The sequence below is a fragment of the Pan troglodytes genome, chromosome X, assembly GCF_028858775.2.
Source record: "Pan troglodytes isolate AG18354 chromosome X, NHGRI_mPanTro3-v2.0_pri, whole genome shotgun sequence".
Classification (NCBI taxonomy): domain Eukaryota; kingdom Metazoa; phylum Chordata; class Mammalia; order Primates; family Hominidae; genus Pan; species Pan troglodytes.
Genome location: NC_072421.2, coordinates 73242391 through 73267947, shown reverse-complemented (window position 1 = coordinate 73267947; position 25557 = coordinate 73242391). Strand labels below are relative to the sequence as shown.

Here is a 25557-nt window from a genome sequence, read left to right as displayed (position 1 = left end):
CCATGCCCATGAATGGGTATAATCAATATTGTGAAAATGACCATGCTGCCAAAAGCAATATACAAATTCAATGCAATTCCCATCAAACTACCATCATCATTCTTCACAGCACTGGAAAAAACAATTCCAAAATTCATGTGAAACTATAAAAGCCCGCATTAGGCAAAGCAAGAGTAAGCAAAAAGAACAAATCTGGAGGCATCACGTTACCTGACTTCAAACTATACTACAAGGCTATAGTCACCAAAGCAGCATGGTACAGGTATAAAAATAGGTGCATAGACCAATGGAACAGAATAGGAACCCAGAAATAAGCCCAAATACTTACAGCTAACTGATTTTTGACAAAGCAAACAAAAACATAAAGTGGGGAAAGACACCCTATTCAACAAATGATGCTGGGATAATTGGCAAGCCACATGTAGAAGAATGAAACTGGACCCTCATTTATCACCATATACAAAAATCTACTGAACTCAAGTTGGATCGAAGACTTAAATCTAAGACCTGAAACCGTAAACATTATAGAAGATAACATTGGAAAAACTTTGCTAGATATTGGCCTATGCAAATAGTTCATGACCAAGAACCCAAAGGCAAATGCAACACAAACAAAGATAAATTGATGGGACTTAATTAAACTAGAAAGCTTCTGCATAGGAAAAGAAATAGCAGAGTAAACAGACAACCCAAAGGCTAGGAAAAATTATCCACAAACTATGCATGTGACAAGGGATGAATATCCAGAATCTACAAGGAACCCAAACAAATCAGCAAGAAAAAAACAATCCCATCAAAAAGTGGGCTAAGGACCTGAATAAACAATTCTCAAAAGAAGATATACAAATGGCCAACAAACGTGAAAATATTCTCAACATCACTAATTTTCAGGGAAATGCAAGTCAAAACCACAATGCAATACCACCTTATTCCTACAAGAATGGCCGTAATTTAAAAATCAAAGCATAATAAACGTTGGCTTTGATGTGGTGAAAAGGGAACGCTTTTACACTCCTGGTGGGAATATAAACTACTACAACCACTATGGAAAACAGTATGGAGATTCCTTAAAGAACTAAAGTAGATCTATCATTTGATCCAGCAATCCCACTCCTGGGTATTTACCCAGAGCAAAAGAAGTCATTATATGAAAAACACACTTGCACAGGCATGTTCATCGCAACACAGTTTGCAATTACAAATTACAAAAATATGGAACCAGCCCAAACCAATGAGTGAATAAAGAAAATGTTACATATATATATATATACACACACACACACACACACTACTCAGCCATAAAAAATATACACTACTTGGCCATAAAAAGGGAACAAAATCATGGCATTCTCAGCAACCTGGATGGAGTTGGAGACCATTATTCTATGTAAAGTAACTCAGGAGTGGAAAACCTAATATCATATGTTTTCAATTATGAGTGAGAGCTAAGCTATGAGGATGCAAAAGCCTAAGAATGATATAGTGTACTCTGGGGACTCAGGGGGAAGGGTAGGGGGTGGCAAGGGTTAACAGACTACATGCTGGGTACAGTGTTTACGGCTTAGATGATGGGTGCACCAAAATCTCAGAAATCACCACTAAACAACTTATCCATGTAACCAAACACCACCTGTTCCCCAAAAACCTATTGAAATAAAAAAAGTAAAATTAACCATCTTACCAAAAGGAGCAGAGGGATGATCATCCCAGGCAAAAGGAACTGCAAGCACAAAAAGCCTTGAAACAGGAGCAAGCTTGATTACAAGAGCAGATAGGCAGCCAGTTTCACTGGAACATAGTATGAGGAGAGTTTTACAAGATTCATTTGAAGAGATAGGCAGAGGCTAGATGATACAGGCCATGGTAAGGAGTTTGGATTTTATTCTGAAGGTGTTGGAAATCCATTGAGAGTTTTAAGTGGAGAGTGATATGATCTGATTTACATTTTTTTTTATTTTTAGAAACAGGATCTTGCTCTATCGCCCAGGCTGGAGTACAGTGGTTCATTCATGGATCACAGCAGCCTCGAACTCCTGGGCTCTAGCAATCCTCCCGCCTCGGCCTCCCAAGTAGCTGAGGCACAAGTGCACACCACCGTGCCTGGCTAATTTATTTTATTTTATTTTTTTATAGAGATAGGGTCTCACTATGTTGCCCAGGCTGGTCTGGAACTCTTGGTCTCAAGCGATAGTTGTGCCTCAGTCTCTCAAAGTGCTGGGATTATAGACATGAGCCACTACACCAGATCTGATGTAGATTTTGACAGATCACCCAGCTACTCTGTATAGTAGGTCTTTTGAGGGGCAAGTATGAAAGCAGAGTGATAAATTACACAGATATTGCAGTCAACTAGCTAAGAGACAATGTGGCTTAAATGAGGATAGGAGCATTGACAGTATATTTTAAAATATGCAAAAGGACCCAGATATGCATGTTCTTCTCCCTTCCTCTTTGACTCAATTATACCCACGACTTTAGTCACTCACATACTTCCACTAGTGGAAGTAAACACAAATCTCTGCTGAATTAACTGTCTATTGTGTTGAATCAGTAATATGTGCTTAATGTACACTTTAGATGAAATGAATATAATAGTTCAAATTATTCATCATTTTAGTTTTTATACTTAATAATCACATTAAACACAGTCGTACTCTATCAATGAACATCTAGAAAATGAGAGGGAAAGTAAAATACCTTTCATCTAAAGGAAAGGAAGGAAGGAAGAAAGGAAGGAATGAAGGAGGGAGAGAAGGAGGAATGATTTTTTTATATTAGAATCCTAAAATAAGAATTACAGAGTTAAAAGAATCCTAAAATAAGAAATCATCAAAACTGTACAGGTCACAGCCCTGCCAGCAACTTGCTGTGTGACCCTGGGCAAATCACTTGATATGACCCAGATCTTTATTTCCTTTATCTGTGAAATGGTCAATTAAACTAATTGTTCTAGAATGTCTCTTCTGTTCCCCAAATTATTATTCTAGAAACCACTCTCTTTACCATGTTTTAGGAGTGTTATCCACCACATACAATCCAACCTCTGGAGACAGGAGATAAACTGTGAATCCTTATTTTCAGATCAGAAAGTTGGGGGTAAATAGAGGCTAAATGGTTTTTCAAGATCCCTCAAGCATTTGATAGTATAGTTTGTTTTATAATGAAAGATCTTATGACAGATATCCAGATAAGAAACTTTTCTCGTTCCTTTCAGCCCCCAAAAGTGCTTTCAAAATTGGATACAACAAGGAAAAAAAATATATACCCCAATTCTCTTATGTAGTCTGCCTTTTGCTTGGTAACTTGAGATGAGTTTGACTATCTATAATCAGTGCATAACAAGTCATCCAGATAAGCTAGTAAGATATAAGGTCTTATATTGAGCCCTAACAAGTGCTAACCACCTTATTTTTTTTTTTTTAATAGCTGTACGATTCTGTGACCGGTGTCATCTGATCAAGCCAGACCGCTGCCACCACTGCTCTGTCTGTGCTATGTAAGTGACGGCCATATTTCCCCTGGGCTGGGCTTGGCCACTGAAGGTTTCCTAGACAACAAAATGACTGATCCTAACATGTAATCATACCTAGATAAGAGCATTTCCTTTCAATTATAATGAGCATATGCCAAAACCCCTCACACGGATGATGATGATCCAAGCTACTCTAAAGATAAGAGAAGTAAGACCACATTTTAAAAACTAACATTGTATTTGTGGACAGTTTTAGACTTACAGATTTATTGTGAAGATAGTTCTTGTATGTCTCACACCCAGTTTCCCTTGTTGTTAACATCTTATATTTGTATGATACATTTGTTACAATTAATGAACTAATACTGATACATTATTTTTAACTGAAGTCTATATTTAGATTTCCTCAGTTTTTCCATAATGTCCTTTATCTGTTCCAGGATCCCATCCAGGATACCACATTACATTTAATAGTGATGTCTCATCTCCTTAGCTTCTCTTAGCTGTGGCAGTATCCCAGACTTGTTTTTGATAACCTTGACAGTATTTAGGATTAATGGTCAAGTAGGTCATAGAGTGTCCCTTGATTGAGATTTGTTTGATGCTTTCCTCATCATTGTTAGACTGGGGTAATATGATTTGGGGGAGGAAGACGACAGAGTAAGGTGCCATTCTCATTACATCATATTAAGGGTACCTATAAACATGACTTATCACTGAAAGGTTAATTTTGATCATCTGGCTGAGGTAGTATGTCAGGTTTCACCACTGTAAAATTGTTCTTCCTTTCTATGCTTTACTCTTTGAAAGGAAGTCACTATGCACAGCCAACACTAAAGGAATGGAAAGTTATGCCCTCCATCCTTGAAGGTGGAGTATCTACACAAATTATTTCAAGTTATTTTGCTTGGGACATTTATCTCTTCTCTTCATTTATTTATTTATTCAATCGTTTATTTATATCAGTATGAAAGCATAAATATTCATTTTACATTTTGCATTATAACCCAATACTACTTTTTTGTTGCCCAAATTGTTCCAGCTTTGCAAACCCCATTTTTATATTGATACATGTAATGCCTTTTCTCTTGAGTACTTATTCCACCCATATTTTTCTTACCCTTGATTCAGATAGAGGCTATAGCCATATATTTTCTTCTGTATTTTTATTAAACTAAGTATTGAATAAAATGATAGGAGACATCTTGAACCTTTTCTCTGTATTAATAATCTGGAGTTTCCAATCCCTTTGAAAGGTTGGACTTATAAGCATGTAACTTGCTGCTGGCATGATCCTATAAAGTGTTGTTGTGATTACCTCATCCTAGAAATAACTGAGGGCCACAGTTTTGGAGTCACTATAGTGGAAATCTGAGAATGGGTGTTATTAGAGCCATGTAAAAATACTGGTGAAACCTTGAGTTTAATTATGAGATGTTGCTTCATTTCCATAGCCTCACTTATCACACTGTATTTTGTCCCCTTCGTAGGTGTGTGTTAAAAATGGATCATCACTGCCCTTGGTATGTCTGTTTGATTCATTTCTCTCCTCTAAAAGGGTCAAAGTTGCTCAATTATATGCACTTTTCTAAGCATAGTTGTCACATGCCTGTTTCTGCCACCATAATTCACTGGGTTTTATATTTCTGTAGGGGACAGGGGAGGGGTAACATTTTAAATAAAGAAAAAATATAACACCAAAGGTATGGTAGTGAATTCCTGGAGTTACAAAGCTAATGGTCTCATATTCATTAACTTTAGCAATTGAGCATAGTAATGAAATACAGCACAAACATTTCTCCTTTTAACATTACACAATTCAGTTCTGTTTCTAGTTGGCTTGATGTTTGAAATATTCTAGAATGTTAAATTCAGCAATTTTCCAAATTTTGTATATCAGACCCTGCGGGCCAGTCTGAAATCACCTAACTACAAAAACAACATGCCACAACTGTACCAAATGTAGCTGCTAAAACTGTAATACATTTTTAGCAACCAGGATCCAGGTTTGCTTGGATGTGTCACGAACCAGTCCAGAGCTATTAGGCAGGCCAGGTGTTTCTGTGCCTGTAAATGAAAGAATAAACAAGTGAGACATGAACTTGTTTTATCCAGTTTGTTCTTGTTAAGGGACTTCTATCTCTATTGGGCTTTTACACGACACATAATGAAGCAGCAGAACTAGCATGATTCCATTGCTTAGTTCACTTATGTATCAGTGTGCTCTCAATCAAGAGGTCCTGATGTCAAATTAGTTTTTCTTTTTTTTTAGGGTTAATAACTGCATTGGATTTTCCAACTACAAATTCTTCCTTCAATTCTTAGCTTACTCTGTTCTCTACTGCCTGTACATTGCTACGACAGTCTTCAGCTATTTCATCAAATACTGGAGAGTAAGTTAAAAATATCCTGAAGGGTCCCCCTAGAACAAATGCACACCCACTCCAACTTGTGACATTGTTCACCCTCTATCTTTTTACATTTTTAAATAGCTAATACTGTTGAAGTAACTGGAAGAGAAGGCACTAAAAACAGGTTTTCCATATTGAATACTCTGAGATTTAGGAAGCTGTTATTTAAAGATTCTAGTTAAACAAGTTTCTGTCATACACGAGAATCTTGCTAAGGCCTTTGGGTACCTAATCTCTTGACTCCTATTGATTCTTTACAATGTATTTCTCCAGTTGAGTTTTAAAGTTCCACTTCCTACCAGTTATAGGTTTGAAAAATGTTGAAACTAATTTTAAATCCCTAGTTTCCTAAGAAAAAGGCTAACAAATCACTCCCCTGTTGTTAGAAAATACTTCCTAATTCCCTATTCAAAGGAGAGTTGCAGAATTCCTATGGGACAGAAAGATATACTGACCTATCTCACATAATGGGGAGGGGTTTTTTTGTTTTGTTTTTTAACTTTGTTTGACAAACACTGGGTTAGCAATTAGGAGAACTGGGATCTAATACTGGATCTCTTACCTGCTTCACTGGCTCATTGCCAAGATCAAATGAAACAGATGTTGAAAGTGCTTTACCTTTAAAAATGTGAGTCTAATAATTATAATGAAATCTCAAAAAAAGTTATTTCATCTACTTGAAGATATAAATCATATCCAACTACTTCCAAAAAAGAAAAACAAACTTAAGGCAGATTTTTTTATTTACATATGTGTACAAGGTCTGGCAAAAGTATAGTGAAATATGTTCTTTTTAAATGTCATACTAGTGGACTCCAGGAGATATCCCTTCCCCACAACTCCAGTACAATTACTAAGACATCCATGATGAAGGCTGTCCAAACTGAACCTGAATATCAAAAGACAGATGTGGACAGAGCTACTAGTTATTTAGGGATTGCACAAAAGCCTACATAACATGAATATCTCACTTCAAATGGAGACATAAAGCCGTAGAGAAAGAACATGAATTCAGTGACCAGAATATAGACTATAATAAACTGAAGAAAAAAGGAGAAGGGTAAGGCAATAGGAACCTAAATAGCCAAGAATATTTAAATTATTAATCAGTGCATTGATCCCTAGTAATATAGAAAAGATAGTGTAGAAAATTATAGTGATGTGTGTTTTCCATTTCCCTTTCAACTTGCTTAATCAGTTCAGATATTTAATAACTTTAAGAATAAGGAATTATATAATAGATGCCATAATCATTAACTCAGGGATACAAGCAAAACTTTATGCAGAAGTAAAACATTTTCATAAATTTTTCTACAAATATAAAATGCTTCATCATCCCTTCCTTTGTCCCTTTCCACAGCACAGGATTATTATAAAGTTACAATAATTTTAAAATATATTATAAAATCCACATACTGAGCTACTACCCTGAATGTGAAGAAAATCTACTATGTCCAATCAGCAGGGAAAGTGTCGGCCTTGGTCTTCACTATAGACCTTTCTTGGTTCTTAACACAGTAGGCTACTGTTTAGGAACCACTTTTTACCCTTGTAACAAAATAAACAATATTGCATTTCACACATTTTGCCTTTAGCCCACCTAGTCAGCCAATAATCAAATGTCACAGGTGCTATATGCTTTTTTTCATTCTTGAAAGATAATATTTGGATATGAATTAATCATCAGTAATGTGCCAATATTCACAAGTAATACCAAGAGTGAACATAACCTTGTTCTCTTTCTATTCCCTCATTTTTTTTCTCCACAGTAGGCTAGCTCATGCCTCACAGATGAGAGGCAAGGAAATGTGTCCTGGCTTGTCCTAAAATGAAAAGGGCATTGACAGTTCAGAGAAATGCTTCCTGGCAGTCTCTTTAGCCAGATAACACTTTAGTGTAGTTTAGGGATGGCTTTCTCTGTTTAAATTGAATATCCCCTTAAAATAAAAAGTAAACACTGCCATATATTTTGAAAGCTGTGTATCAAGGAGACAAGCTGTGCTCCTATCAATAGCAACCTTCATTTGTATGGTACTTTACAGTTTTTGAAGCACTTTCATACCCCTTATCTCATCTGATCCTTACCACAACCCTGTGAAGTAGGCAAAGCATGAATTATTAGTCTTGTTCAAAGATGATAAAAACTGAGGCTCATAGTAGTTAAGTGACTTGTCTATGATCACCCAGCTTGTAAATTTCCAAAGTTAGGACTTTCACCTAAGTCGGACCCTAAGCCCCGTGAACTTACACACTATACCATGTCCTACTGCCCATTATGGCTCTGCTGTGGAGAGCTCTAGCTCCATGAGATTAAAGAATTCAGAAGACCAACAGATTATTTCTCTCTTCTCTATATTAAACAATAGCTACTTTGATAAGAGATTGAGCTTTTCCTTATGCAAAAAATAGTAATACATCCCTCACATATTGGGCCATGGATCTCCTCACAGAGCTATGAATTATTTTAGAATCAGGATAATAGCATTATTCTGCCAGTATTCATCTGCTCTCTCTCTGATGGCTATTACTTTGAGTGATTTAGCTTGGTTATCTCCTGAGAAGGTATTTTTGAACATAGGGCTATCACCCTCTTCTAAAAAAAAAAAGTTTAAGAAGAACTCTATCAAGGGACAACACAGTAGATATGCTTTGGCAGACAGAAAAATGTTCTTTAAGAGTAATTGGGTGGGGTGAGGGAATAGACTTCAGCTCAGCCAGACAGACTGTGGACTGACTTTATATCAGTCCCTCTTGCCCAGCCATTTTCTACTATCCATTTATATGTGAAACAATAAGAAGTAAAATAAATGTGAGCTTTAAAATATTTTTAAAACATTCTTTAAAAACTAAAGATTGTGAAAGCAAAAACACAGTCAAGGCAAAACCCACTGCAAAGCAATGTATGGAATCTTTTCTATAAGTTCAAAATAAAACAAAAACCAATCTAATTCAATTTGCCTGCTTAGGCCGAGAATTTGTAGAGGGATCATTTCAAAAAGGAGAGTTTCAAATAAATATTCTTGAAGGTTGAAGTTCTTGAGGTAGCTCTTTGCTGGGCTGCTCTGCCCCTATGCAATTTTCACCTGGACCCCCACTCAGCTGACAGCATCTGACTGGCTGAAGATAAGGGGAAGCATCCTTATCTTCATCCTTCAGTATACAACCTGGAAGATTCCCAATATTTCCATACATAAAAATGAATAAAAATATTATCTCAGAGAAGAAAAAAATCTGTACTATCTGAACTTGCCAAGTGTTGCCAAGCCTTAATTTTCTCCTTCCAAATTGGAGTCGAACTAGATCATTCAGAAGTTAAGGGCCACTTAAGAATCACATTTAACTTTATTACTAGAGAGCAATTGGAAATATTTCAAAGTGATTCATCACACTGAAACAATAATCATCACAGGGGAAAATAAATAATAGTCATTCCCCCAACTATTCACTCCAAAATTGAAAATGTTTTCTAAGATTCTCTTCAGAAGATAAATGTTACATGCTGCGCATGTTACAGAACTTTATAACATTCATTCTGGTCTAGGCCGCATGTCGGAAAAAAAGGCTGGTGCCACATGGAAAATAAGATGTCCTAAATAACTATAAAAATCTTTAGCCACCTACTTTTACAGTTGCCTGTAAAAATTCTGCTTGATTTTTACTGTCTAAACAGCTGTTTCACAGGATGTAATATATCAGCACATTCTACCTCAGCTATAAAAAACAACCACACAAAATCTACAACAACTTTAAAATCAGGTTATGACTTATGGGTAGGACATTTTAAAATTCTACCTATATGTTTTAACTTCTTACATACATCACCGTGACATTTTCAATACACGCATGCCCAAGGAAACATGATATATAAAGAATTCCAGAATAACTTACCCTGAGACAAGAGGATAAGGCATATGACTTCAAGATCTCAAACTAAATTGACTACAAGCTGTAAGCGGTTGCATACCAATTATGGCCCGAGAATACCCTTTTCACATTACCCTTTTATAATTGGTACTTAAGATACTCTATTTTACACTGAACTGCACTTAAGCAAGGATCCATTTTAGGCTTTGTAGGCTGAGAGCACACTCACAGGTATCATCATTGACCGAAAGAACCATATTATAAAAATTTTACAGAATCTATTTTTTAAATTACAGCTAGACACTTTATACATGTGAAAACTACTAACCTATATATTTAGAAAAACTAGCCATCCGTTTCCACTTTAATCTTTTGCTTGTTTATTATTTCTTTTCTAGGGGGAATTACCCAGTGTTCGCTCTAAGTTCCATGTCCTTTTTCTTCTCTTTGTGGCCTGCATGTTTTTTGTCAGCCTTGTGATTCTCTTTGGTTACCATTGTTGGCTTGTCAGCAGAAACAAAACCACCTTAGGTAAGACTGAATATTAAGATTAGGAAAAAACATATTAATGTGTATCAGAGGGACCTGTGAATTGTTCCCAATTAAAACTTCCAGTGAAGCATTTTAGCTGCAGTGACATCCCTCTACCCCCAGACTGAGAGAGATGAAAATACATTTTACCAAAATAGAAAGGCATAGTGAGTGAAGCTTATAGGCTAATTATGAGAATATTTTTTAATGAAACCCCACACAGAAACAAAAATGGCCATTGTTCTTTATAGTGCATACTGGGTAATAGCTCCCAAGGTTAATAGCTCAGAAGATTTCTAAAAGGTGTTCACATGAGGAAATTAAAGAAAGAATCAGTACAGAAGGGGATGTCAGAAGGGAGAAGTAAAGTTTGATAAAGATAGTAGAATCTAATTTATTATGCACATCTAAAAACAGAGCCCTGAGAAAAAATCCAAACCAACCACAACAAGAATCCAAAAGTCTTGAGAAACAAAAAAAAAATCAGTAAATATCTGCAATCATCAAGGGGCTGTTTAGGTACTATGGGAATGAGATAAATACATTGAACAAATGATTCTCTAGAAAATGAGTAAAATAAATGAACATATTTTCTGTCAGTTAGTCTATAGGCTATTATGTGGAAAACTATATTACTGATGGATTCCAGTACATTTTATTTCATCTATGGTGAAATAAGTATTTACATTGTGTACAAATCAGTACATGAGGAGTGAGGACAAAGTGTCCAAGTTTTGAATGTTGAATGTTTAGCTAGGATAGATTTGAGAAAAGTTTAGTGCAAAAGCTACTACACATTGGGAATTTGTTTGCTAATAATGCTAACAGCTAAGAAAGTATTCGCATCTATTGGCCGTACATGATGGCTCACTCCTGTATTCTTAGCACTCCTAGTACTTTGGAAGGCCAAGGCAGGAGAATCACTTGAGCTGAGGAGTTTGAGACCAGCCTGAGCAACATAAAAAAACCCCATCTCTACAAATAAAAATAAAAATAATTAGCTGGGTGACTATTCACAATAGCAAAGCCGTGGAATCAACCTAAAGGTCCATCAATGGCAAACTAGATAAAGAAAATGTGGTACATATACACCATGGAATGCTACGCAGCCATAACAAAGAACGAGATCCTGTCCTTTGCAGCAACACAAATGAAGCTTGAAGCCATTATCCTAAGTGAACTAACTCAGGAACAGAAAATCAAATACTTCATGTTCTCACTTATAAGTGGGAGCTAAAGACTGAGTACACGTAAACACAAAGAATGGAACAACAGACACTGGGGCCTACTTGAGGAAGGAGTATGGGAGGAGGGAGGGGTTCAGAAAAAAAAATTCACTCGGGTACTATGCTTAGTACCTGGGTGACAAACACCATACCCTCAAGTCACAAATTTACCTATATAACAAACTTGCACATTTACCCTGAACCTAAAATAATAGTTAAAATATTTTTTAAATAATAATCATTAGCTGGGTGTGGTGGCATGTGCCTGTGGCTGCAGCTCCTCAGTAAGCTGAGACAGGAAGATTGATTGACCCTGGCCAGGAGTTTAAGGCTGTGGTAAGCTAAGCTTGTGCCACTGTACTCCAGCCTGGGTGACAGAATAAGACCCTGTATCTATTTTTTAAAATGAGAACACATGGACACAGGAAGGGGAACATCACACTCTGGGGACTGTTGTGGGGTGGGGGGAGGGGGGAGGGATAGCATTGGGAGATATACCTAATGCTAGATGACAAGTTAGTGGGTGTAGCGCACCAGCATGGCACATGTATACATATGTAACTAACCTGCACATTGTGCACATGTACCCTAAAACTTAAAGTATAATAATAATAAATTTTTTTAAAAAAGTATTTGCACCCATTTTCTTAACCAAATATGTATGTAGCCCCTAGTTGCTAGGGTGGTAGATTAGCACATTTGGCTTAGAGACCAGCTACGAAGTGGAAAACCACTAAAAGCTTCATGATAACAGAGTCTGAAAACAAAGAACAAATGAGAAACAGTCAGATGCAGCTAGAGTCCAACAGTGAAATCATTTACTTAATGGGATAAATGTGTGTCTAAAAATAATGTGCACTAACATGGTCCCATTCCTTACAGTCTTTGAAGTGATTATGGCTCACCAATTGACATTTTAGCTGAAGTAAAACTCAGTTTCTTACACTGCAGGCTTCAGCATGAACACTTTCATTTTTGAAATGTTTCAAAACCAAATCAACGTCATTACCATCTCTTTATGTGTCATTACTTTCTTCCCAGCTCTAAAGATGGTGGTCATTCGGCTGTTGTTGCCACTTAGATTCAAATAAAGTGCTGTTAAATCTGTTCCTATATTCTAAATTCAGCAGTACAAAATACATACTACCCCCGTGGCTGCTTAATTATTTCTACCACCATGTGTTTCCCCTGTCTTTTAAAAAGAGAGTTCTAATTCTTTATATGCAGTAACAAGTTTAGTTTGTGTGAAGTGATTAAACTGGTTTTTACTAAGCAATTTAGCAATACCTAAAAATGAGAGGTCTGTGCTACCACAGCAAAAAGATATAATAGAACCAAGTCACATACATGGAGAAATGTAAAATCATGACTATGCTGAAATTTGTTTCTTTATTGCTTTCTTCCTCTTTTCTTCAACTCTCCTGCCCTGCCTTAGAGGCCTTCTGCACTCCAGTGTTTACAAGTGGCCCAGAGAAAAATGGGTTCAACCTTGGCTTCATCAAGAATATCCAGCAGGTGTTTGGAGATAAGAAGAAGTTCTGGTTAATACCTATTGGTTCCAGGTGAGTAAATATTACCACTGGAAGAAGTTAGTACTGGACCCTGCCTTAAACCAGCAAATTCAATTTTGATTGTAGTATGCAGCAGGTATCAGTCCAGTGTGAAACTCTATTCCCCAAGTTCTTCATTTCTAGGTTAATAAAGGCAAATAAAGAGGTGAGGGTCTGATAAAATAGATATTCTCATGCTTTCTTTGTGGCAGTGTGCAGTGGCACTACCAATCTTTTATAACTGAATTTGGTAATATCTATGAAAAAATTTAAGAATCTACTTGCCCAACATCCCAGTAATTCCATTTCTGGGAATTGAATCTACCCTAAAGACAGAGACAAACTATGCACAAAAATGTTCATCACAGCATTATTTATAGCCAATAATTAGGAAACAACCTAAACAGCCAACAATATGGGAATGGATATATATATATATATATATATATATATACTGGATGGAATATTATACAATCAAAAGTAATGGTTATAAAGACTATGTCACAAAAAGGGAAAGTGCTTACTATATTTTAAGTGAAAAAAGAAAAATCCAATACACTGTGATTAAAAACATAAGTATATATAGAAGAAAAACAGCAGAAGAGAAATATACCAAAAAATGTTAAAAATGGTACTATATTTTAAGTGAAAAACGAAAAATTCAATACACTGTGATTAAAAACATAAATATATATAGAAGAGAAACAGCAGAAGAGAAATACACCAAAAAATGTTAAAAATGGTAAGGGCAATAGTCTTAGAAATTATTTATATTTTCTCCATTTTATATATTTTGTGATTAATACTAATATTATTTTATGAATAAAAATATGAAAAGCAAGAACAAAGATTAATTTGAGGTTGTAGGTAATTCTTTTTTTATTATACTTTAGGTTCTGGGGTACATGTGCAGAACATGCAGGTTTGTTACATAGGTATGCACGTGCCATGGTGGTTTGCTGCATATCAACCCATCATCTACATTAGGTATTTCTCCTAATGCTATCCCTCCCCTAGCTCCCCACCCCAGGACAGTCCCTGGTGTGTGATGTTCCCCTCCCTATGTCCATGTGTTCTCATTGATCAACTCCCACTTATGAGTGAGAACATGCGGTGTTTGGTTTTCTGTTCTTGTATTAGTTTGCTGAGAATGATGGTTTCTAGCTTCATCCATGTCCCTGTAAAGGACATGAACTCATTTTTTTGATGGTTGCATAGTATTCCATGGTGTATATGTGCCACATTTTCTTTATCCAGTCTATCATTGATGGGCATTTGGGTTGGTTCCAAGTCTTTGCTATTGTGAACAGTGCTGTAATAAACATACGTGTGCATGTGTCTTTATAGTAGAATGATTTATAATCCGATGGGTATATACCCAGTAATGGGATGGCTGGGTCAAATGGTATTTCTAGTTCTAGATCCTCGAGGAATTGCCACACAGTCTTCTACAGTGGTTGAACTAATTTACACTCCCACCAACAGTATAAAAGCGTTCCCATTTCTCCACATCCTCACCAGCATCTGTTGTTTCCTGACTTTTTAATGATTGCCATTCTAACTGGCATGAGATGGTGTCTCATTGTGGTTTTGATTTGTATTTCTCTAATGACCGGTGATAATGGGCTTTTTTTAATATGTTTGTTGGCCACATAAATGTCTTATTTTGGGAAGTGTCTGTTCATATCCTTTGCCCACTTTTTGATGGGGTTGTTTGGTTTTTTTCTTTTTTTTTATTATACTTTAAGCTTTAAGGTACATGGGCACAACGTGCAGGTTTGTTACATATGTATACATGTGCCATGTTGGTGTGCTGCACCCATTAACTCATCATTTAGCATTAGGTATATCTCCTAATGCTATCCCTCCCCCCTCCCCCCACCCCACAACAGACCCCAGTGTGTGATGTTCCCCTTCCTGTGTCCATGTGTTCTCATTGTTCAATTCCCACCTGTAAGTGAGAACATGCGGTATTTGGTTTTTTGTCCTTGTGATAGTTTGCCAAGAATGATGGTTTCCAGCTTCATCCATGTCCCTACAAAGGACATGAACTCATCATTTTTTATGGCTGCATAGTATTCCATGGTGTATATGTGTCACATGTTCTTAATCCAGTCTATCATTGTTGTACATTTGGCTTGGTTCCAAGTCTTTGCTATTGTGAATAGTGCTGCAGTAAACATACGTGTGCATGTGTCTTTATAGCAGCATGTTTTATAATCCCTTGGGTATATACCCAGTAATGGGATGGCTGGGTCAAATGGTATTTCTAGTTCTAGATCCCTGAGGAATTGCCACACTGACTTCCACAATGGTTGAACTAGTTTACAGTCCCACCAACAGTATAAAAGTGTTCCTATTTCTCCACATCCTCTCCAGCACCTGTTGTTTCCTGACTTTTTCATGATCGCCATTCTAACTGGTGTGAGATGGTACTCATTGTGGTTTTGATTTGCATTTCTCTGATGGCCAGTGATGATGACCATTTTTTCATGTGTCTTTTGGCTGTATAAATGTCTTCTTTTGAGAAGTGTCTGTTCATATCCTTCGCCCACTTTTTGATGGGGTTGTTTGTTTTTTTCTTGTAAATTCGTTTGAGTTCATTGTAGATTCTGGATATTAGCCCTTTGTCAGATGAGTAGATTGCAAAAATTCTCTCCCATTCTGTAGGTTGTCTGTTCACTCTGATGGTAGTTTCTTTTGATGGGGTTGTTTGTTTTTCTCTTGTAAATATGTTTAAGTTATTTGTAGATTCTGGATATTAGCCCTTTGTCAGATGGATAGATTGCAAAAATTTTCTCCCATTCTATAGGTTGCCTCTTCACTCTAATGAGAGTTTCTTTTGCTGTGTAGAAACTCTTTAGTATAATCAAATCCCATTTGCCAATTTTGGCTTTTGTTGCCATTGCTTTTGATGTTTTGTTCATGAAGTCTTTGCCATGTCTATGTCCTGAATGGTATTGCCTAGGTTTTCTTCTAAGGTTTTTATGGTTTTATGTCTTACATTTAAATCTTTAATCCATCTTGAGTTAATTTTTGTATAACGTGTAAGAAAGGTATCCAGTTTCAGCTTTCTGCATATGGCTAGCCAGTTTTCCCAACACCATTTGTTAAATAGGGAATCCTTTCCCCATTGCTTGTTTTTGTCAGGTTTGTCAAAGGTCAGATGGTTGTAGATTTGTGACGTTATTTCTGAGGCCTCTGTTCTGTTCCATTGGCCTATATATCTGTCTTCATGTCAGTACCATGCTATTTTTGTTACTGTAGCCTTGTAGTATAGTTTAATTTGCGGTTGTAGGTCATTCTTAGAACTGCAACAATTATGCAGGGAAAGTAGTGGATGAGAAATAAACAGTCAAGCTTGTGTTCTCTGAATGACTTTGTGAACCAGATTGAACCACCATCAACTAAACTAGTTCTAGAGCAGAGCTTGCTTGTAGCCTTCTTGCAGCCACTTTTCAGTCCCCTCCTTAGACAGGAATACACTCATGTTCACTTAGTTGAGGTAACTTTGTTGGGGGTAGGGTGGTAATTATGGAAAAATTTCTCCTTGATTGATTGCCTTGATACTTCCTGTGTAGCAGTTAGTATTTTAAAGACTCATGTATTTCAGAGATGTGGTGTATCCAACTAACCTGTCTATAAATCACAAGGCAAAACTATGTCAGTGGGTAATATTGATTAATAACTGTTACCAGATATTACCTATACCCTATTCACATACTCACATACACAAATATCCACACATCATCACCACATCAAAGGGAGGTGTAAAATCAGTCTTCTCTGGAATAAAGAACAAAACCAAAAATCAAAGCCCATTCATTTATAATCAGTACACTTACATTCTCTTTAGAGTGCTATCAATAAAATCTGTCAACTTTCAATTTACCACATACATGAACAGGAGAAAAGGCATAAGTAACATCAAAAGTCATTCAGACTCAAATGTGGAATGCATTCAGATACCTAAACTGAAATGTTCAAACTGTAACCTCTTCTAGCCAGGGCCAGCTCAGTTCCCTCCAATGCATCCCATCTGTTAGTGGCCAGAAATTACCCAGGGAGTTGACCCTAGCTTACCACAGGTAGCCACAAAGCGAGACCCCACATGTGGATAATTGCCCTGAAAATCTGCAGTCTAGAGATGGCTCACTCTGGCTCTTTCCCCTAGTTCCTAATAACCTTTCTGCCATGCACACCAAATAAATAACAGTGCATTCGCGCATTGTCTTTCACCAATTCACACCAGCTTATCTCCACTGTATTCAGTGTTTCAGAGACTGGTCATCTTTCTTGAAAACTTAGAATCAAAGCAGTGAGATAATTGGATATAAATTGGTATCATCATCATTAAGTGATATGTATGAAGCTTGCTGTGTGTGCATATTGCCATACTGGGCATTTTGGGAAGCAAACTATAGAGTTGCTTACAAACAAGAAGTTAACACTGATGCAGACACACAAATAAGATATGGAAATCGAGAGCAATATAGCAACTAAATAATGCTATTGTAAGAGCCCATTCCACCATGGCTTTAGACAATGAGACTAAATATGGCTAAGAACCCCCCTCTTGTTTTTAAGAGGATTATAACCTTCACAAAAGTCTATGTCAGCTGCAATAGGTCACTGCCTTTCTTTTCCCATCAGCCCTGGTGATGGACACTCCTTCCCTATGAGGTCTATGAATGAGTCACAGAATCCACTGCTAGCAAATGAAGAACCCTGGGAAGACAATGAGGATGACAACCAAGGTAAGTAGGGTCAAAGACTATGAAGTCCACATTAATACAACCAATGTAATGTGGTGAGTAAATAGTGTCCAGAAAGATTTTATAAGCATGTCAACCTCATAAGTGTCCTCTGGATGGTGGAGAGCAAGTATGGCCATATTTGTTTAGTAACCATGGGTAGTTTAGATAAGATTAGATTGCAGCTTGGGAGGCTCCTTACCAGCTTTGTGATTCTGTGATTTATATTACCAGTCAGATATACATCTGGATATATATGGATTTCTAAACAATCCTGCTGGGTAGTCACTTGTAGTACTTTGCTTGAATGTGGAGTTCAATTTAATCAATGGGCAACATTGCACCTTTCTCCATCCTCTTTCATTCACATTGGTTAAATTTTCTTTAAAATCCTATACTCACTCTCTTTTTAGAATGGTTTAAATACACTAAAAACTAAAAGATAGTAATGGGGCAAGCCTACACATGCATGTAGTCTACTTTTCTAAAAGGAAGAGGGGCAAAGGAAAATAAGCTTCAACTTTCTCCTACCAGGTCACTGGGTCATCCTAAGGCATTTTGTAAAGAGCTAAAAGTTGAGTTCTCATATAATGTATCCCCATTGCCAGCCCTATTCCTTGTCTCCACCTGTTGCTGTGCCTACTTTTGTGTCTCCAACATTTACTTATGTTGCTAATACCAACCATTAGAAAGTAGTTTTGGCTACTGTTCCCAATAATGCAGTAGCTGGCAGCAATTTTGAGTAGGAACTTGTAGTAGCTATCACAAACTGTACCTGGGGTGAAGGAGGCTAAATGAAGACATGGAAAAGCATTGAAGTGGGAGCAGCGGTAGAGAGCAAGCCTTTCTAATTTTTTACCCAGTTGGATTATCCAGGCCCTGATTACCAGGAAATCTAGTTTTAGAGAAAAGCATGTTACTAGGCCCAAGGAATACAAAACAGCCACAAATCCATAGATAAAAAAGAAAACAGTTATTGCCCATCCCAAAGAACTTACAAGGGCAACTCCCTTACTTCCTCCTGCTGACTGTTGGAAAATTGACTATATTTTGACCTGTCTTCCTTCAGTCTTCAGTCTTTCTGAACTGACTTTTACTTACAGCAGTCACAAGTTATAACAACTCTTATTTTGGTATTAAACCCAAACTCTAATAGAAGCCAAATACTTATCAGGTCTTTACCTGGTTTGAAATAATTCACAATGGAAAAAGCTATTCATAGCTGAGCTTTGTGTTGGCAAGTGGAATACTTTAAATGTAGATATAGCATCACATCGTAAAGAGGTTATATTTTGAAGCAGTCTCCAATTCCAGACCTTTTCAAAAATATTCAATCATTAAAAATTAGTATGTTATTTTATAGTTTACAAAGTGCTTTCCTATACTTTTTCTTCATATCCTTTGACCCTCACAACTTTCAGGTTAGATAGGCAGTGTTATTAATAGCATCCCTATTTTATAATTAAGAAACTAAAATTGAGAGATGTTAATCTCACATGTCAAGGTATCTTGATTCCAAATCCTAGCTTTTTTCCACTACACTGCTAGGTCTCTCCTTTGGACAAGTACATATGAGACACAGTGCTGTGATTGCATGCCATTTAGTGATCTGAAGCATTCAACTGCTTCTTACATAATCATAAAATCATAAACTGTAAGGTGCCTTTAGCTTTAGCAAGACCACTATGCCATCTTAGATAGCTGAGGGGTTTTTTTTAAGTTCATTGAAGGAGACTCCACAATCCTCCTTTGTAACCCATTCTAGTATCTAATGCAAGTTCTCATGCTGTGTTATTTGTTAGGTTGATTCTATGTTAACTTCAGTTGCTCCCATTTTCTGTGCATAACTGTCATAGACAAACAGTTCTTACATTTTTAACAACTTAGATTCCTAGGAAAGGTGCTGTAAGTTGAAATTACATGTGTGTATTTAAGTTAATTTCTTTTAGGAATCAAGTGGAATTTTTATTCCTAGCCCAAAATATAACATTTCATTTAGTATAAATGTGCTTGTATGGCCGGGCGCTGTAGCTCACGCTTGTAATCCCAGCACTTTGGGAGGCTGAGGCGGGCAGATCACCTGAGGTGAGAAGTTTGAGACCAGCCTGGCCAACATGGCAAAACCCCATCTCTACTAAAAAAGTACAAAAAAAAAAAATAGCCAGGTATGATGACACACACCTGTAATCCCAGCTACTCGGGAGGCTGACACAGGAGAATCACTTGAACCCGGGAGATGGAGGTTGCAGTGAGCTGAGATCGTGCCACTGCACTCTACCCTGGGCGACAGAGTGAGACTCCGTCTCAAAAAAAAACGTACTTGTACATTGCATAATATAAAACAAACTTTTGGCCGGGCGTGGTGGCTCACACCTGTAATCTCAGCACTTTGGGAGGCCGAGGCAGGCAGATCACGAGGTCAGGAGATCAAGACCATCCTGGCTAACACAGTGAAACCCCATCTCTACTAAAAATACAAAAAAAAAAAAAAAATAGCCAGACGTGGTTGCGGGCACCTGTAGTCCCAGCTACCCGGGAGGCTGAGGCAGGAGAATGGCGTGAATCGAGGAGGCAGAGCTTGCAGTGAGCCGAGATCGCACCGCTGCACTCCAGCCTGTGCGACAGAGCAAGACTGTGTCTCAAAAAAAGAAAAAAATGATAAAATATGCTAACAATAACCTGTTAGGTACAAATATAATATCACAGTCAGGAACTACAGAAAGCCTTTGTGTTCTTTGAAATCATGGCCTTGTATTAGCACAGCAAATTATAAGGTAAAGAAACACCTTTATGAAATCAAGGGATTTAAATAGGCTTCTCTGATGTCATTTTTGAAAATAAAAGGTTTAATTAATGCACAAATATATAGAAAACGCATAAATACACAGTGTATAGATCCATGTAGTCTTCTGAGGAGATTTAACAGGCATCTTTTTAAAGACTTTTGAGTCTTGGGGCTATATTTTAGCTTTTTGAGGAAATGATCCAGAGATGTCTGTTATATTACCACTTTTGCTCATTATAAATTTTCCTGTAGCTTACATAATGAAAATTAAAGATTACAGTATAATTCTTTCTGCTCTATTCAAATTGGGATCCATTTCCTTCAAATTGGATGGGTGGCATCTATGGCTCTACCTGTCATGAGTATCATGAATAATAAGTTGGGTATGATTGTCAGGGTGATTCTTAAATGAAAACTGCTGTGGGTCAGAGCTTGCCTGTATGTGAAGCCCATAAAGAACTTCTTCAGCTTTCTCGGGGTCGGGGGCTGGGAGTAATCCTAGTTCCTTAATATTTCTTGTACAGCTGATTTCTCAGTTTTTTACATCTTTATGGCTCTGGTGCCTTTTTGAATGTTCTGTGTTTTTTTCGTTTTGTTTTGTTTTTGTTGTTGTTGTTTGTTTTTTCTTGAGACGGAGTCTCGCTCTGTCATCCAGGCTGGAGTGCAGTGGCGCAATCTCGGCTCACTGCAACCTCTGCCTCCCGGGCTCAAGTGACTCTCCTGCCTCAGCCTCCCAAGTAGCTGAGACTACAGGCATGCGCCACCATGCCTGGCTAATTTTTGTATTTTTAGTAGAGTTGGGGTTTCACCATGCTGGCCAGCTGGTCTTGAACTCATATGTTTCTTTATTGTTTCAGTAGTAACAAAGGCTCTGCCATTTTCCAAGTGTCACTCCTTTCAAATTAGTTGCCGAACTCTTTGATTGTGGTCATTTATTTGAGATGCAGTATCCCTGGAAATCTGCAGGAGACAGCCACAGTTAATATTCTCTATGAAATAAAGTTAACAGCGACATTGACAAAGACTCCAGCAACAGAGCAATGTTTTTTTCTATTTGCAAAGGAATAACTCTAGTTTTTAAATATGTATGCTTATTTGTTTGTTTTCTTTCATTGTAAAAATTTAAGATGTACAACATGATATTTTGAAATACAAATACATAGTAAAATGATTACAAGTAAGCAATTTAACAAATACATCATCTTACATAGTTACCTTTTTTTGTGGGATAAGAGTACTTATAATCTATGCTCTTAGAAAATTTCCAGTATACAATACAATATTATTAACTATAGTCCCCATGCTGTACTTTAAATCTCTAGATTTGTTCATCCTAAATAACTACTTACTTTGTACACCTTGGCCTACATTTCCCCCAACCTTGCCTGCCTCTGGTAACCACTGTTGTATTCTCTGGCTCTCTTTGTCTTAGAATCCACACATAAGAGAGATCATACAGTATTTTTCTTTCTGTGTCTGGCTTATACCACTTAACATTATCCTCCAGTCTCATCCATGTTGTTGTAAATGGAAGAATGGCCTTCTTTTTAAAAACTGAATAATAGCCAGGCGTGGTGGCTCACACCTGTAATCCCAGCACTTTGGGAGCCCAAGGTAGGTGGATCACGAGGTCAGGAGATCGAGACCATCCTGGCTAACACAGTGAAACCCCATCTCTACTAAAAATACAAAAAATTAGCCGGGCGTGGTGGCACGTGCCTGTAATCCCAGCTACTCGGGAGGTTGAGGCAGGAGAATCGCTTGAACCCAGGAAGTGGAGGTTGCAGTAAGCCAAGATCTCGCCACTGCACTTCAGCCTGGGCAACGGAGTGATACTTCCGTGTCAAAAAAAAAAAAAGAATAATAATCAGTTGTATATCTGTCCCGCAATTTCTTTATACATTCATCCATCCACAGACACGTCAGTTGTTTCCATAGCTTAGTTACGGTGAATAATGCTGTGGTAAACATGGGATTGCAGATATCTCTATGAGGTACTGATTTTATTTTATTGGATACATACACAGAAGGGGGATTGCCAGATCATATAGTAGTTCTATTTTTCAATTTTTGAAGAACCTCCATACTGTTTTCTGTAATGGCGATATCAATTCAAATCCCCTCAACAATGGATAAGGATTCCCTTTTCTCCACATCCTCACCAACGTTAGTTATCTTTTGACTTTTTGAGAATGACCATCCTAACTGGTGGAAGGTGATATCTCATGGTGGTTTTGATTTGCATTTCCATAAAGATTGGTGATGTTGAGCATCCTTTCACACACCTGTTGGCCATTTGAATGTCTTCTTTTGAGAAATGTCTATTCAGGTCCTTCACCCGTTGTTTAATCTGTTTATTTGTTTTTTTGCTATTGAGTTGGATGAGTTCTTCATATATTTTGGATATGAACCCCTTATCAGGTATACAGTTTGCAAATATTTTGTCTCATTCTGTAAGTTGCATTTTCATTTTTTTAAGATTTCAAAATTCCAGTTTCTTGTTTCTTTTTTTTAAATTTTGGATGTATCACTATGAGGAAACCATACTTATTTTACTTGAAATTATTAACACAAAGAATCTAGGAACTCAAAATTGCACTGTGGTTTTAAAAATATTTTTATAATAGATGTACATATTTAAGGGGTACGTGTGATATTTTTATACATTCATAATGTGTAAAGATTAAATCAGGTTAATTGGGATATCTATCACTTTAAATATTTATCTTTTATTTAGGCTAGGAACATTCAAATTATTCTCTTCTAGCTATATCGAAATGTACAGGCTGGGCGCGGTGGCTCGCGCCTGTAATCCCAGCACTTTGAGAGGCCGAGGCAGGCGGATCACGAGGTCAGGAGATCGAGACCATCCTGGTTAACAGGGTGAAACCCCGTCTCTACTAAAAATACAAAAAATTAGCCGGGCGTGGCGGTGGGCGCCTGTAGTCTCAGCTACTCGGGAGGCTGAGGCAGGCAGGAGAATGGTGTGAACCCCAGAAGCAGAGCTTGCAGTGAGCTGAGATCACGCCACTGCACTCCAGCCTAGGCGACAGAGCCAGACTCCATCTCAAAAAAAAAAAAAATGTACAATACATTATTGTTAACTATGGGCAACCTACTGATCTATCAAACACAAGGTCTTATTTCTCCTATCGAATTGTATACTTACACCCATTAATCAACTTCTCTTTATTCTCCTCTCCTCCCTAATCTTCCTGGCCTCTGGTAACAACCAATCTACTCTCTATCTTTGTGAGATCCACTTTTGTAGCTCCTACATATGAGTAAGAATATGCAATATTTGTCTTTGTGTGCTTGGCTTATTTCCTTAACGTAATAACCTCCAGTTCCATCCATGTTGCTGCAAATGACAGGATTTTAACGTTTTTATGGATGAATAATATTCCATCGTGTACATATACCACATTTTCTTTATTCATTAGTCCAGTGAGGAACATTTAAGTTGGTTCTAATATTTTGGCTCTTATAAATAGTGCTTCAGTAAACATCATAGGAGTACAAATATCTCTTTGATACACTGATTTCCTTTCTTTTGGATGTATACCCAGTAGTGGAATTGATGGATCCTATGGTAGTTCTATTTTTAGTTTCTATTGGAACTTCTGCACTATTTTCCATAGTGACTGTACTAATTTACATTTCCACCAACAGTGTGCAAGCATTCCCCTTTCATGTGCTTGGTAGCATCCATTATTCACGGTCTTATTTTAACAAGGATTACATGGTATCTCACAATGGTTTGATTTTCATTTCCCTGAAGAATGGTGATGTTGAGCATTTTTCATATACCTGTTGGCCATTTGTGTGTCTTCTTGTGAGAAACATCTATTCAGATATTTTGCCCATTCTAGAATCAGATTACTTGGCTTTTTCTTTTTTCTTTTCTTTTTTCTTTTCTTTTTTTTTTCTTTTTTGCTATTAAGTTGTTTGAGCTCCTTATATATTCTGGTTATAAATCCTTTGTCAGATGGATAGTTTGCAAATATTTTCTCCCATTCTATGGGTTGTCTCTTCACTTTGTTGGTTGTTTTCTTTGCTGTGCAGAAGCTTTTTACCTTTATGTAATCCCAATTGTCTATTTTTGCTTTGGTTGCCTGTGCTTTCAACGTCTTGTCCTGGAGCATTTCCCCCAAATTTTCTTCTAGTCGATTCATAATTTCAGGCTTTAGATTTAAGTCTTCAATCCATTTTGATTTGACTTTTGTATACGGAGAGAGATATGGGTCTAGTTTCATTCTTCTGTATATGGTTGTCCAGTTTTCACAGCACCGTTAGCTGAAGAGACTGTTCTTTCTACATTGTATGTTCTTGGCACCTTTGTCAAAAATGAGTTGACTGTAAATGTGTAGACTTAGACCTGGTTTCTTTATTGTCTTCATTGGTCTATGTGTGTTTTTATCCCAACACCATGCACCATGCTGATTTACTTAACATTGCTTTGTAGTGTTGTTGTTTTTTTTTTTTTTTTTTTTTTTTTTTTTAGAGATGGGATCTCATTCTGTTGCCCAGGCTGCAGTACAGTTGCTCAATCTCAGCTCACTGCAAGCTCCACCTCCCAGGTTCATGCCATTCTCCTGCCTCAGCCTCCCAAGTAACTGGGACTACAGGTGCCTGCCACCACGCCCAGCTAATTTTTGTATTTTTAGTAGAGACGGGGTTTCACCGTGTTAGCCAGGATGGTCTCAATCTCCTGATCTCATGATCTGCCCGCCTCAGCCTCCCAAAGTGCTGGGATTACAGGCATGAGCCACCACTTTGTAGTGTGTTTTTTTTTTTTTTTTTTTTTGGCAGGGACTTCCTTGGTTGCCTGGGCTGGAGTGCAGTGGCACAATCTCAGCTCACTGAAATCTCCACCTCACAGGTTCAAGCAGTTCTTTTGCCTCAGGCTCCTGAGTAGCTAGGATTACAGGCGTACACAATGCCTGTCTAATTTTTGTTTTTTA

The 25557-nt window shown here is 37.3% G+C and overlaps 1 protein-coding gene across 4 annotated transcripts in view; it reads left to right on the top strand.

Annotated features, from left to right (window-relative positions):
- Nucleotides 1–25557, top strand: part of ZDHHC15 (zinc finger DHHC-type palmitoyltransferase 15) — a 149302-nt gene that overhangs the window by 84838 nt on the left and 38907 nt on the right. For all 4 annotated transcript variants that reach the window (XM_016943600.3, XM_063804895.1, XM_054676324.2 and 1 more), the window contains 6 exons: nucleotides 3427–3496; nucleotides 4963–4995; nucleotides 5745–5865; nucleotides 10146–10278; nucleotides 12940–13066; nucleotides 17708–17811. In XM_016943600.3, the coding sequence (XP_016799089.1) occupies nucleotides 3427–3496; nucleotides 4963–4995; nucleotides 5745–5865; nucleotides 10146–10278; nucleotides 12940–13066; nucleotides 17708–17811 (588 nt within the window). The remainder of the gene's footprint in view (nucleotides 1–3426; nucleotides 3497–4962; nucleotides 4996–5744; nucleotides 5866–10145; nucleotides 10279–12939; nucleotides 13067–17707; nucleotides 17812–25557) is intronic.